Source organism: Miniopterus natalensis, chromosome 14 (assembly GCF_054644295.1).
Source record: "Miniopterus natalensis isolate mMinNat1 chromosome 14, mMinNat1.hap1, whole genome shotgun sequence".
In the NCBI taxonomy this organism is placed as follows: Eukaryota; Metazoa; Chordata; class Mammalia; order Chiroptera; family Miniopteridae; genus Miniopterus; species Miniopterus natalensis.
The window spans coordinates 48329860-48349032 of record NC_142094.1 but is presented as its reverse complement, the minus strand read 5'-3'; the positions used below and the strand labels follow the sequence as shown (position 1 = coordinate 48349032).

Here is a 19173-nt window from a genome sequence, read left to right as displayed (position 1 = left end):
AGCAAGGCCTCAAGCAAAGCCCTTGAGTAAGATGTTTAGAAAGACCTGGGCTGCCTGGCCTCGTTGGACCCTCCAGAATCTAGAGGTATCGTCAGAATCCCCACATCAGGCACCAGCTGACTGGGGTGGCATAAATCCCGGCCAGTTCCTGGTTCCCTCTGATTAGGAAACAGGCCCCAAGAGTAAGACTGGAGTGGAAGCAGAGCCAGCTGTGGGGAGGTCTCAATACAGAGGAAATTACTCAGGAAGCAAGTCAATGCAGCCTTGATTTAAATCCACTGATTGAGGGATTTTCCTAGGAACTCCTGAGGAAATTACCTGGAAGAATCAGTTTCAAGGGTAAAAGGGGGTGCAGGCATTTAAGGTGAACCTTCACCTAGTTCACTTCTTCGTTCCTTGGCCATTTCCCCAACTTTTCTGAGTGTCTGCCGTGTGCCCAGCCCTGGAAGGAAGCTGACCACAAGCATGGTGCTGTTTGCTGGAATTCAGGGCCTTGAGCTTTAAGAGACTTTTGGGCTCATCTAGTTCAGTTCACTCACTTTATAGATGAAGGATCTAGGTTCAAGTTGAATTCTTTGCCTGGGCTCACGGGAGTGAAGAGCCCAGAGGGAGGGATGTGCTGACCACCTCGCTGTGCAGCCTGCGCCCAAGGACTTCTCTTGCAAGTGAGCTCAGGGAAGCTCTGAATTGGAAAGCATTATTTTCTGTATTAAGATCACTAATTTGCGAGCTGATGCACAGCCTCACGTCTGTAGCTGCAATCCACCATCACCTTAAGAGTCCTGTGGAAATGAAACCCAGCGAAGCAGGCTGGTTCCCCAAAATGTATTTATTCCTCCCTGACCCCAATTGACCAACATGGAGAAGTGTTTTTTTCTTTTTACTATTTTTATTTTACACTATAAAAAAAAATGACGACAGCCAGTAACATACTGCTTTTCTTCACATTCATATGGATTTTAGGAAATTATTGCCTTTTCCCCTGGAGAAATAACCTACAGATAAAAAACAAAAATAGTAGTACCACACTGCAAAACCTACAAATCCTAGAAGTTAACAGCTTAAAGACAACCTCCAGGGGTAGGGGAAAAAAACCAAGTGTCACACGAGACAAGACAATCACATATAAGGACAGCAAGCTGGGGAAAAGACCACATCCATGACACTGACCCAGACAGTAGGTACCCTTTTCCTCCTTGCACCCACTGCCACCGCCTCAAACGGGTGATTTTTGGCCTATGGTCTAAAGAACTCTCTTCAAAATGACACAAGAGTTGCTTTGAGTAGAGGTGTAACAAGAAAGGTTCAAGTATGAGTAAGAGTCATGCCAAAATCCAAAGTCAGGGAAGAGCCCACAGTGAAAAGGCAAACCCAGAAGTGTCAACATCTTGCTACGTCAACAAATTGCCTCCGTGGGACCCAAGAGGGAATCTCAAAAAGACATAAGGGTTGAAATCAGCATATATATCGGGTCTCTACAAACCCTGTAGGGTTACTCTCCTGACTACATGATCAGCTTATTCCCTGAAGCGACAGAGACAGATACGGAGACTGCCAAAGTTAAAAAAGTAAGGTGGAAATTGTGCTTCCTTCAGAATGAATTGGCTTCTTCACTGCCTCTTCTCCCGGTCTGGCAACTGCTCTCTCCCATGTTGCTGCAGGTGTTTATTGCCTTATGTTTGAAATGAAAAGGCGAACTTTGAGGTGTCAGGACTGGGCAGTCCTGAGAGGGCAGGGGGTCTGGAAGTACAGTAGTCAGCACAGGCTGTGCTCTCATAATGGCTTGGCCTTCCTTCGGTCCCGAGAGCCTATCCCCGAGGTCAGTCTGAAGTTTGTTTGCAAGCCTGGTGACCCCTCGCTATCCATCCCACTGGGGCAGCAGGACAGAGGGGGGGTCTTCAGTATTGCACAGGTATGAAATGTCCACGAGTTTAAAAAACAAAATCACAGTTGTTCTTGGGGCTGGGTGGGTTCCCACATCCAGTTTTAGCAGGATGTGGCTGTGGCCATGGGGCTCCTGCTGAGGTCTGAGACCGTTGAGTGCGTGGGCACTGGCGCCAGCACCGAGGTAGGGAATGTGTAGTAGGGACCCTGCACGTCAGGGCTCAGTGTCTGCAAATGGGCCATGAACGAAGAGCTGGCTGCCTCCCCTTGGCAGGAGGGAGCCTGGGGGGTGGGCGTGGAAGGCAGGATCTCAGATTCATACTGCAGGAGCTGGCCCATGAAGCCAAAGTTGGGCGAGACCACACTTCTCCTCTGCTTGACATAATCGAAGGCGTCCTTCAGGCGAAACTGCCTGGTCTTCATGAGGTAAGCCATGCAGATGGTGGGTGAACGGGAGATCCCAGCCTCACAGTGGACCAGGACCTTGCCTCCCTTTTCCCTGACACAGTCTGGAATGAAAAAAAGACAGTGGGAGTTGGGATTAGAACCCAAAGGCAACACCAAACACAAGAATTAAACACAAAAGTGACCTACTTCTCAAACTATCGTGCCTGCTCAACAGCTGTGGTTTTACACCAGACTTCTGCCAGTCTTTAATTCCCACTGGTGAGGACAGAGCTTCTGGGGCCCTACCAATGTTTTTCCCCATGTAGGACCTTTCTAATCCTTAGAGCTGCTTCCCAGTACTCCATGATACTTGCACAGATTCTATCAGTGAAGGTTCAAGACCTGGAGTAATCCCTTCTTGGAGATGCCATCTTAACACGGATGGGTTTCAAGAGGGCATTGGGAAAGCCTTGAAACTGCATGCCAATTTTCATAGGGTATAAACATTTTTCTGAGTGGGTCCCAGGCTCAAAGAGTGACTTAGAGAAGGAATTCCTGCCTCTCGGGGTCTGAGTGTAAAGGTGATGATCTAGTAGTCCTCATCTTGGTAGATGCCTTCTGGCCTCCCCAGGCACCCTGTCTGGCTCTGCAAGGGCGGGATGCTTGGCTCGGCTCCCAAGGTTCCCACTACCAAACATACAATATATAGTGCATAGCCACTAATTACAGCCCTGGCTAAGTGACGCTTACTAGAGGGATAAAAATGGTTTTTCGCAAACTCCATCTTGCACAACAATGGGAGTCACTGCTGTAAAGCTACCACCATCAGTTAGCATTCTTTAGCTCAATGACAAAAGGGAGGGTGCTCTCCTTTTCTGTTCCACCCCTGCCCCTAAAAAAGCTACAACTGTTAAACATGGGAAGGGGTAAAAGGTTAAACATATATACACATCAAATAAAAATAAAGCCCACTAAAAATAGTCTTTCCAAGCCCCTCTCTTGCTACTAAAGAAACAATTACATCACAGGAAGTTGGACGTACGTGGCACTGTGCAAAGCCATGATATGCAAACACATTGAAGATTTTGAAGGGCAAGTCAAAAGCCCTCTCACCCACCTCACTCCTCAAATTGAAGTTTACAAATGAATCTGCAAGATCTAAAAGATCAAGTTTCTGAGGCGTCAGAGAGGAAACCTGGAGTTTCCCCATCTAAGGATACCTCACTGTAGCTCATTAGAGGTGCCCCCAATTTAGTCTCTGACTGGAAAGGAAAAAAAAAGGCCCTGTCAATTAGTTCAAAGGGGACCCCAAATCCCCTAGGATTACTGGGTTGTGACTCTCATTTCCCTTTGCTCCTCTGTTGGCCTCCTTGTAGTCAAGCTTTTAATTGGCCCAATGCCACATCCAAAAAAGCCAAAGGCTTAGAATGCATTGCTTCTGGATCCCACTCTACCCCTCTGGGCTTGCCTTCCACGTGGCCCTCCTGCGGTATTCCCCTGGGAAGGGGTCAGGGTGTGGCCCAGCGTCAGTCCCTCCTTCCATCAGCAGGGCTAGGAGACTGGGGAAAAGCATCCTGTGCTTTCAAAACACTGTGGGTGTGTGTGTTTGTGTATATAAACTGACACAATACACACACAGGATGGGGAGGGAGCCTTCTGAGAAATGGATGGGGGCGGGTTTCATGACCTCACTGAGTAGCTATCAGGCTGAGAAGGGCAAGGCATTCCCAGGGACAGGGGAAACAAGTCAAGGCTTTCCCACCCTGAGCCCATCATTTAGGCTGCTTCTCTGAGACTCCAAGGGAACCATCTCAGCTGAGAGGCTCAGGGGACTAGGAGGACAGGCTTGGCCTTTCGCCTCTGGTGAGTTTCTGGATGGTTTCTCATGGAGCAGAAATCGTGTGTGACAAGCTGAGAGGGCCATCATGTGGCTGAAGGGGGCGCTTTAATTACTACCTGCACTAAGTAATTATTGCTGTGCCCTACACCTGCCTTTTCCCCTCCAAGATCCTTCAGAACAAGATACAGGAAAATCACTTCTCAGCTGCAACAGCTATGCATGTTCAAGGGAAAGAAGGACTCTGGAAAGGAAGGCACGATCACAAGGTTGGGGAGTGGTGCTTGCAAATTTGAGACAAAAAAAAGTCAACCCAGCCCCCAGGGAGAGGGACTGGGGAAAAGAGATGTCAAACGAGAGAACAGTCAAGCTACACTGAGGAGCTGGAAGCCCAGGCCCAAGGGGACAGGCAGAGGGAACAGAGGTTACCAGGCCTACACAACAGAGTAAATGGTAACTGCCTCACAGAACAGAGAAAGGATGCAAAAGATGCCAACTTCTCAGAGCACTAAGCATGGAGCTTGAGGCAAGTGCTAGCTTTAATCCGAAATTAGCTGGAAATGAAAAACAAACTGCCCCCAAAGCAGTTTGCTAAAAACTGTGGAAAGCTGCTGGGGCTCTTGGGGCTTACTGCGTAAGTAGTGCTCTCTCAATCCTTCTGTTTGCTTTTAAAAATATCCCAACCTACGTAGAAACACAGTTAGGATGATTCCTCCTCTCCCCTGTTTCTCTTGCGTGGAGATTTCACACGGACACGCTGTGCTCCTGCCCAGCTAGAAACCATAACAAGAGTGGCAGTGAGTATTGCCATAAAATTGTGTTAATTTATCTTGCAAATTAAAGTTCCTATTAATAGCAACTCGAGTCTCCCCCTCTGCCTTTTGGGTGGCTACATCCCTTCTTGGCTCCAACTCTTGGTGGCTGCACACAGAAGACACTTTTCTTCTCCGTGAAGGTAGCCTCCATCAGTACATCAAAATCCAAGAACTTGTGTCCCTACGATGCGCCCAGAACAGCGGAGGGGGGAATGGCCGAACCTACCAATGAAGTCTATTGCTTCTTGAAAGTGGGAGCTAATGTCAGCCGTGTGGCTGTCTTCCACCGGAATCCATTTGTAGTGTAGGTGGCTTGTGCAGGCCTCGGAGGTCCGCCGTGAGACATTCAGCAGGGCAGTGATGTGCAGGTTAGCGAGGAACTCGCACTCGGATGCATGGTAGGCACTTCCAAGGTAGAGGAACGGAAGGATTTCAACTGGGCCGCCCTGGAAGCAGGGGCAAAGGACAAGCAGGAAATATTGGATTAGCCTGCTCACTCTGGAAAGGAAACAAAACAACCCTGACCTATTTGTTTTAAGGTGGGAGGTTCCCTTCCTGGTTCCAGGTAGAGACTTTAGAGTCAAGGCCGCTGAACCAAGAGTGTGGGTGAAGCCTCCATCCTGGCAGACTCTCTACCCTACATTACTGCTGGTGACTCAGTGACAGCAAAGCCCACATGGCAAAGATTTTCATTTTCTTATACACAGCGAGGCGGTAGGAACTGCCAGCAGCCTTCCTGTGCTGGTGAAGATGAGAAGCAATGGGAGGCACGGGGGGAATGGAGACGCATGTTTTCCAAGTTCTAGCAGGCCCGAGAGCACCAGGGCAAGCCCCTCAACTTGGGGCAGCCTTGGTTTCTTTCTAGATAAAATGGAAAAGGGTCCAACAAGGTGAGCTCCCCTCCCTTACAGTTCTGATGTTTTATATAGTGTTTTTCATCAAACCCAGGACGCTGTTTTGGTTTTTTATTAAATTTATTGGAGTGACACTGGTTAACAGGATCATGTAGGTTTCAGGTGTGGATTTCTATGCTACAAGATCTGTATACTGCACTGTGTGCTCACCACCCAAAGTCATGTCATCTTCCATCATCATATATTATACCCCCTTCACCTCCCACCCCTCCACTCCCTAGGACACTGTTGATCGTAAGATGCACCAGATTTCAGAGATGTTAAAATGTGCTCCCTCGTCCTCTAAAATGTATGCTTCTTAGAAGTGAAAACACCCACTGTCTACCCAGAAGTCTCAGGCAAAGTAAAGCTGTTAGGCCGTGCGCAGAGGGGCTCCCCCCACCCCTGACCTTCATGTGGAGTGGGAGGCTTTGGTGAGATGCGTATACCCTCCTCCCTTTGGGAGACCACCCACACACCAGGATCCTAGGTAAGGAGGATCCCCACAGGAACCAGAGACCACCTACTCAGAGGCAAAGCTAAAAAGAATTGCTAGCTGGTCAGGCTCTGGCAGTCTTAATGTTTCCAGGATCCCATCTCCTTTCCTCCTTTTGCTGCTGTTGGCAGCTGCTGGCTCAGAGGCATCCCACTCTGGTTCCTGGGTTTCACTGACCTAGACAAGGGCCCCAGCACCCATTCTTGCACCCATCCACAGCTGGGAGGGCCAAGGCTCCCTGCTGGATATTTAAGTTTAGTGGCCAGCCTCCTGGGCACAGAGATAAATACTCTCAGTGTTAAAAAAGAAAGGAAAGAGAGAGAGAGGTGGGGGGGAGGGAGAGAGGGAAAAGCCAGTAATAGTTTGAACAATGGGAGCCCCTGGAGATTTAGAGGGAAACACTGGGCTGCAGGGACAGTGGCTGTGTCTCTGGGAGCCTTTTCCCTATCATCCATCCGCTTCCTGTGTTTCCATTTCCTGTCCGGGAACAAGAGTAGAATGGAAACTCTGCCAGACTCACAATAGGAAAAGGGGCACGGGACAAGGGCCAGCGGCAGGCAGTTCTCACATTATTCTGCATGTGGTGTTTGCTTTTTCCTTCCCAAGAAGCCAAGTGTTTAAGCAAAGACCAGTTTGGCCACTTGAAAGTTCTAGAGCTGTGATTTTCAACTGGTGTGGCGCAAGAATTTTTAAAACCTGTAGTACCTGACTATTTAGTCAGGGGCACTGACCTCTTTTCCCTTAGATTGTCAAATGAAAAATGACAATAGCCAACCCAACAATAGCAGTCTGGTATGAATGCCCTGTCTTGAACCATAAGTATATAGGTCATATAATAGAGCTGCATCTTATTGGTCACATCAACATAAGGTTGCATCTGACTGGTTAATTCTTGGTATCAGAAATCATTATATACAAATATAGGCACCTGATTTTTTTTTTAAAAGTCACTTTGGAGCAAAAAGAGTAATTACTACTATTATTATTATTATTTTTGGTAAGTCAATCAAAATTATACCAATTTTTTTTGTCAGATCAGCAAAAAATATATTTTTTGTGTGCCACAGAATTTTAGTAATTAGTTTGTGTGTGCCATGAGATGAAAAAGGTTGAAATTGCTGTTATAGAGGATTTTGCAAAAGGTAGTAATAGTAACCACCACTATTCTTATTATGCCTTACTATGGCGGGCGCCTGGGTTTAACACTTAGATGTACCTATGGAGACCTCATCCTCACTTCAGTGCCTAGCAAATGCTAACACACCAGGCTCAGGATCCTATCCAATTTCTTCTGGAGCTTAGCCCAACACACTCCTGAAACCATGTTTCTTTCCTTTTCTGAATCTTCTGTTTAGACTCAAGAGGAAGAAACCAAGGGCCTACAGAAACCCCAAAGGTTAACATGACCTCGCCTGGCTTCTAAGAAGCAGCGCTAGGGGGTTCCCCAGATGAACCTTGAGACATAGCAGGGCCTCCCCGGTCGTGGCTCGGCCAAAGGTCTGTACGGCTTTTACAACACCCTGCCAATTCTTGTTTCTCTTTCATTTTCTGAGAAACAAGGGGGAAAACACAACCCAAACAACAAACAAAAATAGAAACCCAGCTAAGCCGGATGCCCATGGCCTGTAAGGTGAGGGTTCATCATAGAGTGTATTTTTAATAAAGGAAAACAAACAAAATAAAAACCCTGGCACCTCTCCAAGCTAATAGGCTTCCTGACCAACGATCCCATCCAAGGAAAGGTCACCTGGCTTTACTTGGAATTTATCCCCAGGGCAAAACTCTGCTCATGTGGGCAGCTGGCATGTTAGGCAGCATCTGAAACCTTCCTTCTTATGGTTTTGGCTATGTTCTTATTTGGAGGGAAAATTTTGAAAAAATCCTCCCACCAAGTCAGGTGACTAGAAGAGAACAGCCCATTTCCAAAGGTGTGTGGAAAACAGAACAAGGTCCTGAAAATAAGCAGAAAAGGGAGTTAAGAGAAGGGGGTTCTGGGTCTAGTGCTGCCATGGACCAAGCTGCAGGATTCTTTGAAAATCTATCATCTCACCAGCCACGAACAGTTTTTCCCTCTGTAAAATGGGAAGGCAGGTTTTGATCTGTGGTTTCTGCCAGATTTGGGTCCTTGCCTGCTTTTCCTCACCCTCCTCCCTTTTACTTCATGTTTCGTTTATTGAATTGTCACAAAGTACAATTTAAAAAAAATTTTGTTGTTAATCTTCACCCGAGGACATTTTTTCCATTGCTTTTCAGAGAGAGAGCGGGAGGGAGAGAGAGAGAAGGAAGAAAGAGAGAGGGGAGAAAGAAACATCAATGTGAGAGAGACACCTGGACCTGTTGCTTCCCTGGGGCGGAGAGCGAAACCCAAAACCCAGGTATGTGCCCTTGACCTTGACCGGGAATAGAACCTGTGACACTTTGGTCTGCAAGCCAACATTCTAACCACTAAGCCACACCGGCCAGGGCACAAAGTACAATTTTTGAAGGAAAAACCCCCCCAGGTGTTTGTAGAAACACGCAATGCTCTAATATGTCTTGATCTCTTGTTCCGGAAGTTTTGGAATTATAAGCATCAGAAACCCTTAGACGAGCCTGCTTAGCAATCCAAATTGTAGTTTCTCTACAACCCTCCTTCTACCTCTCTCCACCCCCATCTCATTTCAGTTGAAATACCAGAACCTTGAAATACCTTGACAGGTACTGGGACAGTGAGCAGAAACTATAGAGCATGAACAATTACAAAGATCATCAACACAGGAAGCCTGAAAGTCAGCTCTGAAACATCTTCAGGGAAACCTAAACCAGTATTTCGAAGCCTCTGCACCTCCCAGGCCAGCTAATAATAATACATTGTTCACTTCCTCTTTTCTCCAGAAACTGTCAAGCATCCTGTGGCTCGTTTGCTCTTGTCAGCTTGTTGGCTGGAAGGCAGCCCATTTACTCTTGGATGGAAACTCAAGTTGGCAAGCAGCAGAGGCTCTCTAAGCTAGAAGGCTCTGCCAAAACTCTGATCCACAAAACAAGCAACAAGGGTTGCTGAGCAGAGAAAGAGTCAGGGTGCTGAGGAGGCAACGGGGGCCAGGAGCCGCTATAGCACTTCCACACTGTGTACCTGGTCATAAGCTGGCCTGCAGCTGATGCTAAGCACTGGTTTCCCACACTGGCTGATGAGGGCTCTCTCCGTTTCAATCTTCTCTTGTGAAATGGGTTCTATGTCCACGCAACAATCAGGATATTCCGAGTAGAAAGTCTCATATCCCCCTACAAGAAAAAACAAGACAGACATAAGCATTGATTTCCCAGGCTGTCAGAAAATGCCCACAATTAATCAATACCCTTAGTGTGGAATAGTCAAAAATATTAGGCTAATATAGATTTTGGTCATATAAAAAAAATGAGCCAAATCAACTAATAGCTTTATAGAATTGGGATCTACACACACACTCTGTCTCTCTCTCTTCTAAAAAGCTATAGTTCAGAGAGGCAATGATTAACTTTTGTGTCTATCAGAAGCAGCTTAAACTGTGAAAGGAAATATATCGGACATCTGGCAAATATTAACCAAATCCCTCCAGAAAACAAAAGCTATTTTCTCTCTTGTTTATCTAAAATGCAGGTGTGATTATGCAGAATTTCATTCCTTTTCAAGAAGAAAGAAACTCCTAAACTGGTCTGTGTCTTCCCTAGCCCATCAGCTCTAAACTGGCTTATAGAGGAAACCCCCTCCATTCATAAGGGAATGGGGGCTAACATAAGGTTTAAACTCAGGGCAATAAAACAGCCCTGCCCTTTCTCACTCCTAAGGTGCTAAGAACACAGCTGACAATTTTCTCCATAGGTGCAATTTAGAGTAATCAATCTAGGTTATTACCTTCCAAACCAAACTGGAGGAATGGGGCCTTCGGAACTTAAACCTCAGCCCCCATAAATAAAAACTGTCCCCTTGATTAACACCCACCCTCCCTTTATATTTCCTTATTACCCTTTCCTCCTGAACTTTCTCTGTCCCCACAAGCTCTCAAACTGATAAGTCAACTGCTGTACTAACAGGTACGATACTGTAAATATTCTTAATATTACACTTAAACTTCTCAAATAGATCGCTTAAGGTAAAAAAGTACCTCTGACCAAGTCACAGAAATGTGAGTATATATATATATATATACAAATAAGCCTTTTCAGGCCAGTACACTCAGTGGGGAAGAACCAAGTACAATACGGCCTCCGAAGTCTCAGAATGCCGAGGGCTGCTGGGCGAACAGGCCGGCCTTGCTTGGGGAAACCCTTTGCTTCCAATCCAAAGGCAATTCCTAAGGCCTCCAGAAAACCGGCTTCTGTCTTTTTCTGGCCTAGAAAATTCACTTGGGGGTCAAATCATCAATTAAAAGTATGCATTCTGAGGCCATGTATTTTCCAAAAGTCTCCCTTTTTCTTTCTTTTTTTGTTTTTGGTGGTGTGACGGCCTCACAGTGGAGCACATGGTGGCTTTTTTAAATCCCTGCAGTAGACAAATGGTTAATGGATTACATGGCAGTCTCCAGCTCCCTTCCCAGAAGCCTCAGCCAATTCCGTAGCCAATTCCTCGAATGAGTCATCTTGCCATTACTGCTTCCTCTCAGGTTGCTGGAACTGCCCCGGCCCCCATTTAGCACACCCAAATCTCCCCTGTAGTCAGTCACCTCAATAAATAGCCCACTGGGCATCACCAGGTGAGCTTCTAGTCTTCCACAATGACCATGTTATGGGTCATGATGACAGGAGGCCATGTCAGAGGAAAACAGAGGTAGGTATTCATGGCTTAGTGCACCCCTCCCCCCAACCATAGCTCTGGCCCCCCTCTCCCCTAGGAGACAGAGAAGCCAGACTTACACTGACACGGAGTTTCCTTGGAAGAGGAAGTTAGTAAGTCACTTCCTGTGCCTCAACACTTTGGGTTCCAGGAGACAAACTGAGTGATATGGGATGGGAATCTGGATTAAGAACGGCCCAGGCCCCCCCAGACTTCAGGAGGGGCTTGAGAAAGAGAAGCCTTCAGGCCACCCCATCTCTTGGCTTTAAATAGAGCACTTAAGAGTTGGCTGCCAGGACTGAAAGGAGGTGCGGGTGTAGGTTGGGTCCTGACTGCCTGTTGACAAAATAAGACAGCAGACAATGAGTCTCAGTGTAGCTAAGGGACAGATAAACAGGGCCCTGCCTCTTCAAACTGGGGTCAGGAGGAGTCCTCCAGATTAGATGGTCTCGGTCTTTCACCCACTCCCATCAGAGGCGTGGAGAGACAGAACATTCCTCTCTGGTGCCTCACTTGAGAGCCTTGGCAATTCTTTTGGCTGCTTCAACCCTCTTCAGAGTGATTCTGTGTTCGATCACCATCGCATTACCAGGGGAGCAGAGCAAAGTGCACGGACACTATATATAAATATGCACTGACAGGACCATTTGGTCATCAACACATGACCGAATGTGGGTTTTCTTTGGGGGTCGGGGGGAGATTAAGGGATGTAAAAGGCATTGTCTCCCCAAAATCTGAGATGCCACTGGATTAAACCTGAGCTCATATGTGGACATGAGTTAGGTAAGGAAATAAAAATTTTCTTTAGCAACAACTTAAAAGTTTAGGGGAAAATATCAAGCAATTTTTCCTGAAATTTAAAATACATATAACTTTCAACCTGCCACATCTTTAAATTTACTGATAGTGCACATGCAAAAGCATTTGGATAAAAATACATTCTACCACACTGTTTCAAATGAGGCTGGCAGCAACCTATTTGCTATCACCAGGGGACTGGTTAAAAAAGTGAACCAGACATGTATGCTCTGATATGAACAAATCTCCCAAGATCTCATTGGGTAAAAGAGGCAGGAACAGGAAATATACAAAATCGTTATATTTTTAAAAGAAGCTCATGGAAAATTAACTTTAAAGATGAACAAGAAATAGTTGATGGTTGTCTCTGGGGAGTGGAACTGGGTTCTAAGGGTGTCAGGAGATCCAGTGTTCATTGCACAGCCTTTGTGCTGTTCAAATTTTTACCTATGTATGTTACTTTCATTTAAAAAATTTTTTTAAACATTAATTTTTCTGAAATGTAAGTCTATAGAGCTGCCTACTTCCTGTGGCAATAACCTCTAAAACTGTCAGCATGGCCCTCCTGGAGAGGGGTGGGGAGCAGAAGTAGGACCAGGAAGGGTTTCCTGGAACACATCTTTCATGGTAGTGGGGAGGAGGCAGCTTTTCCTGTACTCACTGCTAAGAACAGGAGACAAAAACCACATCAGGAAGAGAAATCAGGAGCCATGTGTGAAACGTTTGCAAGCTTGGGGGGCATCCCTCCATCGCCTGGGGGCTGAGGCTGGCTGGTAAAGGGAGATCACCATCATCTGCCTTTGCCATCTCCCTAACAGGAACCAACAGGGGATGGTCTGCTAGAGGTGTTAATAGAGGTGGGAGCTGTCCTGGTGCCTCAGGAATCTTCTGGCCTGGAGGTGTGAGAAATTCCCCAAACTGCAAGGTTCTAAAGCAGGGCCCTGACTCTCAGCTCACTGCAGGGAGTTCTGAACCGCATCACTGTTCCATCCCAAGGCCTCCGCGTCGGGGTCGGCAGGGCTTGGGGGCGTGGTCCGGCCTGAGCCCTCAGTTCTCCACTGGGGGCTGGTTCCTCCACACATCTGAGGTTACAAAGGACTCAACTACAAGGCGGGAGGGGGCAGTCATAAGGAATGACCCAGAAATCGATGCTCTGGCGTTTGGAGTTAATCACCCGCCCACCACCGGAAGTCAAAGTCATCTCCCCAGCAGGTGTAACGGGCAGGCTGGTGGCACAGCTTCTGGGGTCTCAAACCAAAGGGCAGCAGAAGCCCCTTCACCACCACCCTGCGGCACCTCTCCGGGTCCTGGCTCGCCGGCCGCGCAGCGTGGCCCAGGACCCAGGCTGATCCCCGGAGAGCGAGGGAGGGAGGAGGGGGGAGGTGAAAAGGGTGCGAAAGGCGGTTAGCCCCAGATTAAGCTAGAGAAAGGCCTGGGAGGGGAAAGGGGGAAGCCGGAGGAAAACAATAAAAAGCAATAAAACGAAATGGAAAGGAAGGGGAGGGACTCGCCAGGGTCAAAAAGGCAAGAGGGGTCGACGAAGGCACAGCCTAAAGTATGTTAATTGTCCGGGCGGGAGGAATGAGGACTCCCCGGCGCCACGCTCCTGGGGGGGTCGCGACCTGCTGATTCCGCCAGATACGTCCGTCGGGAGGGCTCGGGCAGGCCCCGGGAGGCCGGCGAAGCCCGCTCCTGGAGCCAGGGCCCGCGCCCAGCACCTGCCCGCGCGCGGCCCCCGAACTGCAAGAGGCAGAGCCCCCCAGCTGCGTAACCCCCCCCCCCAGGCCGGCGAGCGGCCGGGCGCTTTCGAGGAACGCGGCTGGGGCGGGGGGAGCGCTAGCTAACGCCGGCGGTGTCCTCCGTGGCGCGCGTCCAGCCCCAGGGTGCGGACTCCCGCAGGCGGACACCTCGCGGGTCCCGGGGCCGAGCGGGGCGACCCGCGCGAGGAGGGGGCCCCCGAGGGCCAGGGGACGGGCGGCCCCGGCGCGCTCACCTTTGAGGAAGTAGACCCGCGGGCCGGCGGGCAGGCAGGCGAGCAGCGAGGTGAGCACGACGCGCGCGGCACTCTCCTCGCGCAGCTTCTGCCAGTGGCGGCTGCCCTGGTCCAGCACGACCACGGCCGCCACGCCGCCGCCGCCCTCCTGCAGCAGCCGCGCGCGCGCCGCCTCGTCCGGCAGCACGTAGCGCGCCGACACCGCGCCGCCGCGGGCGCGCCGCAGCACCACCGAGTTGAGGTTGACGTTGAGCGAGCCGCGCACGCTGGAGGCGGCGAAGGCCAGGTAGGGCCGGCAGTCCAGCACCAGGCAGCGCGCCGCCGCCTCCTTGCGGAGCATCTTGCGCAGCTGGCGCCCGTCGAGCGACGTGACCTTCATGCCGCAGCCTGGCGGCCCCGCGCCGCTCCGGCGCCCACGGCCAGGGTGCCCGCCGGCGAGGTCCAGAAGGACGGCCCGAGGGGCTGCGGCAGGCGCCCCGAGCCGGAGCCCGAGCGGTCGCTCAACTCTTCTTTCCCGCCCCGCACACTCGCCGCGCCCGGCCCGGCCGCTCGCCGCCCCAGAAGCCGGGGATTCCGCCGGCAGCGCCGCGTCTTAAGTGGAGCGGGAGGCCCGTGACGTGGCTGCCCATATAAGGCCGAGCCTGGTGCCGCCCCGCCCCTTGTGCCGTGGCCACGCCCCCGGGCCGGACGCGCGGGGGGGCGCAGGGGTTAGTCAGCCCGGGAGGGAGGAAGCGGCGGCTCCGCCCTGCGCGCTCTGCGGCTCCGCGCGGGGACACTCACTCGCGCATCACCGCGGCCGCGCTGTCCCACGCCGGACGGGAAGGGGGGAAGCGGAGGAGGCAGGGCGGGCGCCTGGCGCGCGACCGCGTTTCGAGTTGTGAGTTTTGTAGACGTGGGTTCGCAACCTGCTGGGGACCGTGCCAGGCAGCGCGCTGGGCGAGGCGGCGGGGGGGAGGGGGGTTAGACCGAAGCCCCAGATGAATCAGAAGTGAATTCTGATCCTTTCCAGTCTGTACGCGTGAAATGAGATGATCGCTGGGATTCGCTTCAAGGGGTGGCTTATAAATAGACGAGCTGAGATCGGGGTGGTTGAAGCTCGGGATTGGGTACCTGGGTGTTTATTACCCTGTTCCTCCACTTTTCTGTGTGTTTGTAATTTTCCATAATAAAGTACTTACAAGTAAAAATAGAGAAGAGCCAGCAGTTAATCTTTGCAAATGGAGTCTGCCCTCAAAGGACTGACCGTCCTTTACTCAGTCGCACTCCAATAATAATTAGAATAATTGTTTTCTGAGGAAACCTTTTCTGGACCCTGGGAAAGCTGTCGTGAAATCAGCTACAGCGTCAACAAACATCCGTTGACGAAGCTCAGTCCAGCCAACTGTCCAGGTGGCTTCTGGATTTGGGGGATTATCTGTGGATCAAGTATAATCCCAGGCTGTCTGCCCCACCAGTCCCCAGCAGCTTCTGGCTTCCCATCCTCAATCTTGGGGAGCTGGACACGATTCACCCGTTCAGGTATTTACTGAGGGTCAGCTTTGTGCCAGGGTTCTGCTGGCTGGAGGGACACCTGTGAGGGAAACCTGTCCCCAACCCCGTGTTCATGACCAATCATTTCAGCTGGAGGTGGGAGGGGCTGCTTCGTGGAAAGCAGCCTGCCTCCACTAGAGGGGCTCGTCTACCGCCCACAGGGGGGAATGAGGTTTTTAGAAGGAAGCAGAAATCAAATTCTGAAATCAAAGGCAATCAGACGGACACCAGGTAGCAGGCATTGCCCCTGGGTCACAGCTGCGGTCAGTCGGAGGCACTGTCCTCGCCCTGCCAGTGGGGACTTAATAAAGATGTGATGTGAGGGGTTTCTTTCTTTTGGGGGGGGGGTGTTATCAGAGCCAGCGCCTTCCCTGAAATCTGCTCCTCTGCCATTGTCACCAGTGCCACCCACTCCAGACATCTGAGCCAGAAACAAGTATGGAGCACCTACATGGGCAGGCTCTGGATTAGGTGCTGGACACCAAAGCAAGTAGGACTCACTGTCTGCTCCTGCTGCCACCAGCCCAGAGAGGAGCCCTGGCCCAGTCACAGGCCTTTTTAAGTTCCTGTAGTTAGTTTGGAAGACCATCCAGGGTGTGCGGATGGGAGGCGAGGTGGGGGAGCTGGAGAAAAAGCCTCCCAGGGCAGAGGAGAGCTGAGGCAAACTGAAGAATGAACTGAGGTTAGCCAGGCCTTGGAGGGGGAGGGTGGAGGAGGGCATTCCAAGCAGAGGAAACTGCTTGAGGTAAAGAAAAAAACACCCAGCATGGTATGTGCTGGAGGTGTGTGGTTGACTAAGGCACTTCTGGTATTTATTAGAAAATTAAGCAGGGTCAGGTGGGGGGGAGGGGGCGGCGGGGGGTGTGTGTGTCTTGGTGCCATTTAAGGCATTTTGATTTTATCCTTGGGCTGTAGCAGCCCCAGGTGAGGGGTCTTACCCTGACTTGGTCAGGTGAGCGTTTGTGGACCTCCCTGAGGCAGCACCTATAGAGGATGGATGTTTTATCTGAGAGTTGGGGTGGGGTCCAGACCAGACTTAGAGAGACAGATAGGAGGCTTTTGTGGGTAATCCAGGCCTGAGCTGATAAGGACCTGCCGGAACTTGGCAGTGATAGCAGCAACTGCAAAGGCCACACAGATGGGAGAAACATTTAGGAAGTAAATTTCCAAAAGGGATGGGATAGAGAGGAATAGAGGGTGGCCCATGGTTTTTAACTGGGATGACTGGGTACATAGTGACACCTTTAGATAGGGACCCTGCAGGAACAGGTCTGGGTGGGTAGCAGGAGGAGGAAGGAGGGGGTGAAATTTAAGTATATTAGTTAGCTATTTGATCATGGGCCATCCAAGGGGTGCCCAGTAAGGAGTGGGGTGACCTGACAACCAGAACAGGAAGGTCATCTGTCAACTGGATTGCTTCCTCACTTCCCATATCCAGCAGATTACCAGGTCCCAGGACCCTGCCTTCCACATCTCTCTCCTGACCTGCCCTTTCCAGTTCCGTAGTCAGAGCCTCCTGCTCTGTGGGTGTGTGCTCTGTGCAGCCGCACAAGACCCCATACCTAGAAGGACCCGATGCTTGGTTTAATGTCTGCCACTCTTTTTAAATTCCTAATACTTTTTGGACAAGGGACCCGGCATTTCCCTTTTGCACTGGACCCCACAAATCATGTAGCTGGTCCTGCCCATGGCTGTAGTTAAAGGGTCCCATTATCGCCTGTACTGGGCCCCGTTTCCCAATCTCCAAGCTCTCCCCTCCCTCCCATCCTCTGCAATGTGATCTTTCTAAGCACGGACCTGAGCACAGAGCCCACCTGCTCTGCTCAAAAACCTTCAACAACAACCTACGCATTGTCTGATAAAACCCAAATTCCTTAGTGGAACACCAAGGTCCTTGTTCTGGCTAATTAGTCATAATCCACCTCTAACCTTGTTCTCCTTCCTTCCTCCCTCCCTCCCTCCCTTCCTTCCTTCCTTCCTTCCTTCCTTCCTTCCTTCCTTCCTTCCTTCCTCCCTCCCTCCCTCCCTCCCTCCCTCCTCCCTCCCTCCCTCCCTTCCCTCCCCCCTCCCTCCCTCCCTCCCTTCCCTCCCCCCTCCCTCCCTCCCTCCCTCCCTCCCTCCCTTCCTCCCTTCCTTCCTTCCTCCCTCCCTCCCTCCCTCCTCCCTCCCTCCCTTCCTTCCTTCCCTCCCTCCTTCCTTCCTTCCTTCCTTCCTCCCTCCCTCCCTCCCTCCCTTCCTCCCTCCCTCCCTCCCTCCCTCCCTCCCTCCCTCCCTCCCTCCTTCCTTCCTTCCTTCCCTCCTTCCTTCCTTCCTTCCCTCCCTCCCTCCCTCCCCCCTCCCTTCCTCCCTCCCTCCCTTCCTCCCTCCCTCCTCCCTCCCTCCCTCCCTCCCTCCCTCCCTCCCTCCCTCCCTCCCTTCCCTCCCTCCCTCCCTCCCTTCCCTCCCTCCCTCCCTCCCTCCCCCCTCCCTCCCCCCTCCCTCCCTCCCTCCCTCCCTCCCCCCTCCCTCCCTCCCTCCCTCCCTCCCTCCCTCCCTCCCTCCTCCTTCCTTCCTTCCTTCCTTCCTTCCTCCCTCCCTCCTCCCTCCCTCCCTCCTCCCTCCCTCCCTCCCTCCCTCCCTCCCTCCCTCCTTCCTTCCTTCCTTCCCTCCTTCCTTCCTTCCTTCCCTCCCTCCCTCCCTCCCCCCTCCCTTCCTCCCTCCCTCCCTTCCTCCCTCCCTCCCTCCCTCCCTCCCTCCCTTCCCTCCCTCCCTCCCTCCCTTCCCTCCCTCCCTCCCTCCCTCCCCCCCTCCCTCCCCCCTCCCTCCCTCCCTCCCTCCCTCCCTCCTTCCTTCCTTCCTTCCTTCCTTCCTCCCTCCCTCCCTCCCTCCCTCCCTCCCTCCCTCCCTTCCTTCCTTCCCTCCTTCCTTCCTCCCTTCCTTCCTCCCTCCCTCCCTCCCTCCCTTCCTCCCTCCCTCCCTCCCTCCCTCCCTCCCTCCCTCCCTCCTTCCTTCCTTCCTTCCCTCCTTCCTTCCTTCCTTCCCTCCCTCCCTCCCTCCCCCCTCCCTTCCTCCCTCCCTCCCTTCCTCCCTCCCTCCTCCCTCCCTCCCTCCCTCCCTCCCTCCCTCCCTCCCTCCCTCCCTTCCCTCCCTCCCTCCCTCCCCCCTCCCTCCCTCCCTCCCTCCCTCCCCCCTCCCTCCCTCCCTCCCTCCCTCCCTCCCTCCCTCCCCCCTCCCTCCCTCCCTCCCTCCCTCCCTCCCTCCCTCCCTCCCTCCCTCCTTCCTTCCTTCCTTCTTTCCTTCCCTCCTTCCTTCCCTTCCTCCCTCCCTCCCTCCCTTCCTTCCTTCCTTCCTTCCCCTGCCCCCCATTCTCAGGCTCCTTCATCACACCGAGCTGCCTCTTCCCTAAACTTGCCCAGCATATTGCTTCCTCCACCCTTTCTACAGGACTTGAATGCCTTCCCCATTCCTTTGAGTAGGAATCCCTCTTCATCTTCACACACCAGCTCCAGAGCTCCTGTTGTACCTCTAAGAAGCCACCTCTTAATTCCCGCGCCTCCTGGGAGTTCCCCTCCCCCAGCCTGACCCGTGAGTGTGATCTGTCCTGCCATTAGCCTGCAGGCTCCTCGGACTTATCCCACCATCCGTGACTCCATCAAAACACCTAGCACATGGTAGGAGCTTAATGTTGGTGGAATGGAATTCAGTGCTTGCTAAGACTTAAGAGTGGCTCACTTTTTCAGAGGCGTCTGGAAGAAAACTGGCCATGGCTTAA

General features: G+C 51.6%; 1 protein-coding gene across 1 annotated transcript; it reads right to left on the bottom strand.

Annotated features, from left to right (window-relative positions):
• Positions 1–890: 890 nt before the first annotated feature.
• DUSP5 (dual specificity phosphatase 5) lies at positions 891–14271 on the bottom strand. Its single transcript, XM_087824172.1, has 4 exons — positions 13893–14271; positions 9425–9573; positions 5150–5369; positions 891–2393 (listed from the first exon to the last, which is right to left on the bottom strand). Exons 1-4 carry the CDS (start codon positions 14269–14271, stop codon positions 1987–1989), a joined length of 1155 nt encoding a protein of 384 aa, XP_087680298.1. The 3' UTR covers positions 891–1986.
• Positions 14272–19173: the final 4902 nt, after the last annotated feature.

Excerpts from the sequence above, each read along its gene's own strand:
- DUSP5 (XM_087824172.1), bottom strand. The coding sequence starts at position 14,271 with ATGAAGGTCACGTCGCTCGACGGGCGCCAGCTGCGCAAGATGCTCCGC. Across the intron at positions 9,574-13,892 it reads GCGGGTCTACTTCCTCAAAG|GGGGATATGAGACTTTCTAC; the intron begins GTGAGCGCGCCG and ends TTTTTCTTGTAG. Across the intron at positions 5,370-9,424 it reads GCAGGCCAGCTTATGACCAG|GGCGGCCCAGTTGAAATCCT; the intron begins GTACACAGTGTG and ends CCCTGCTTCCAG.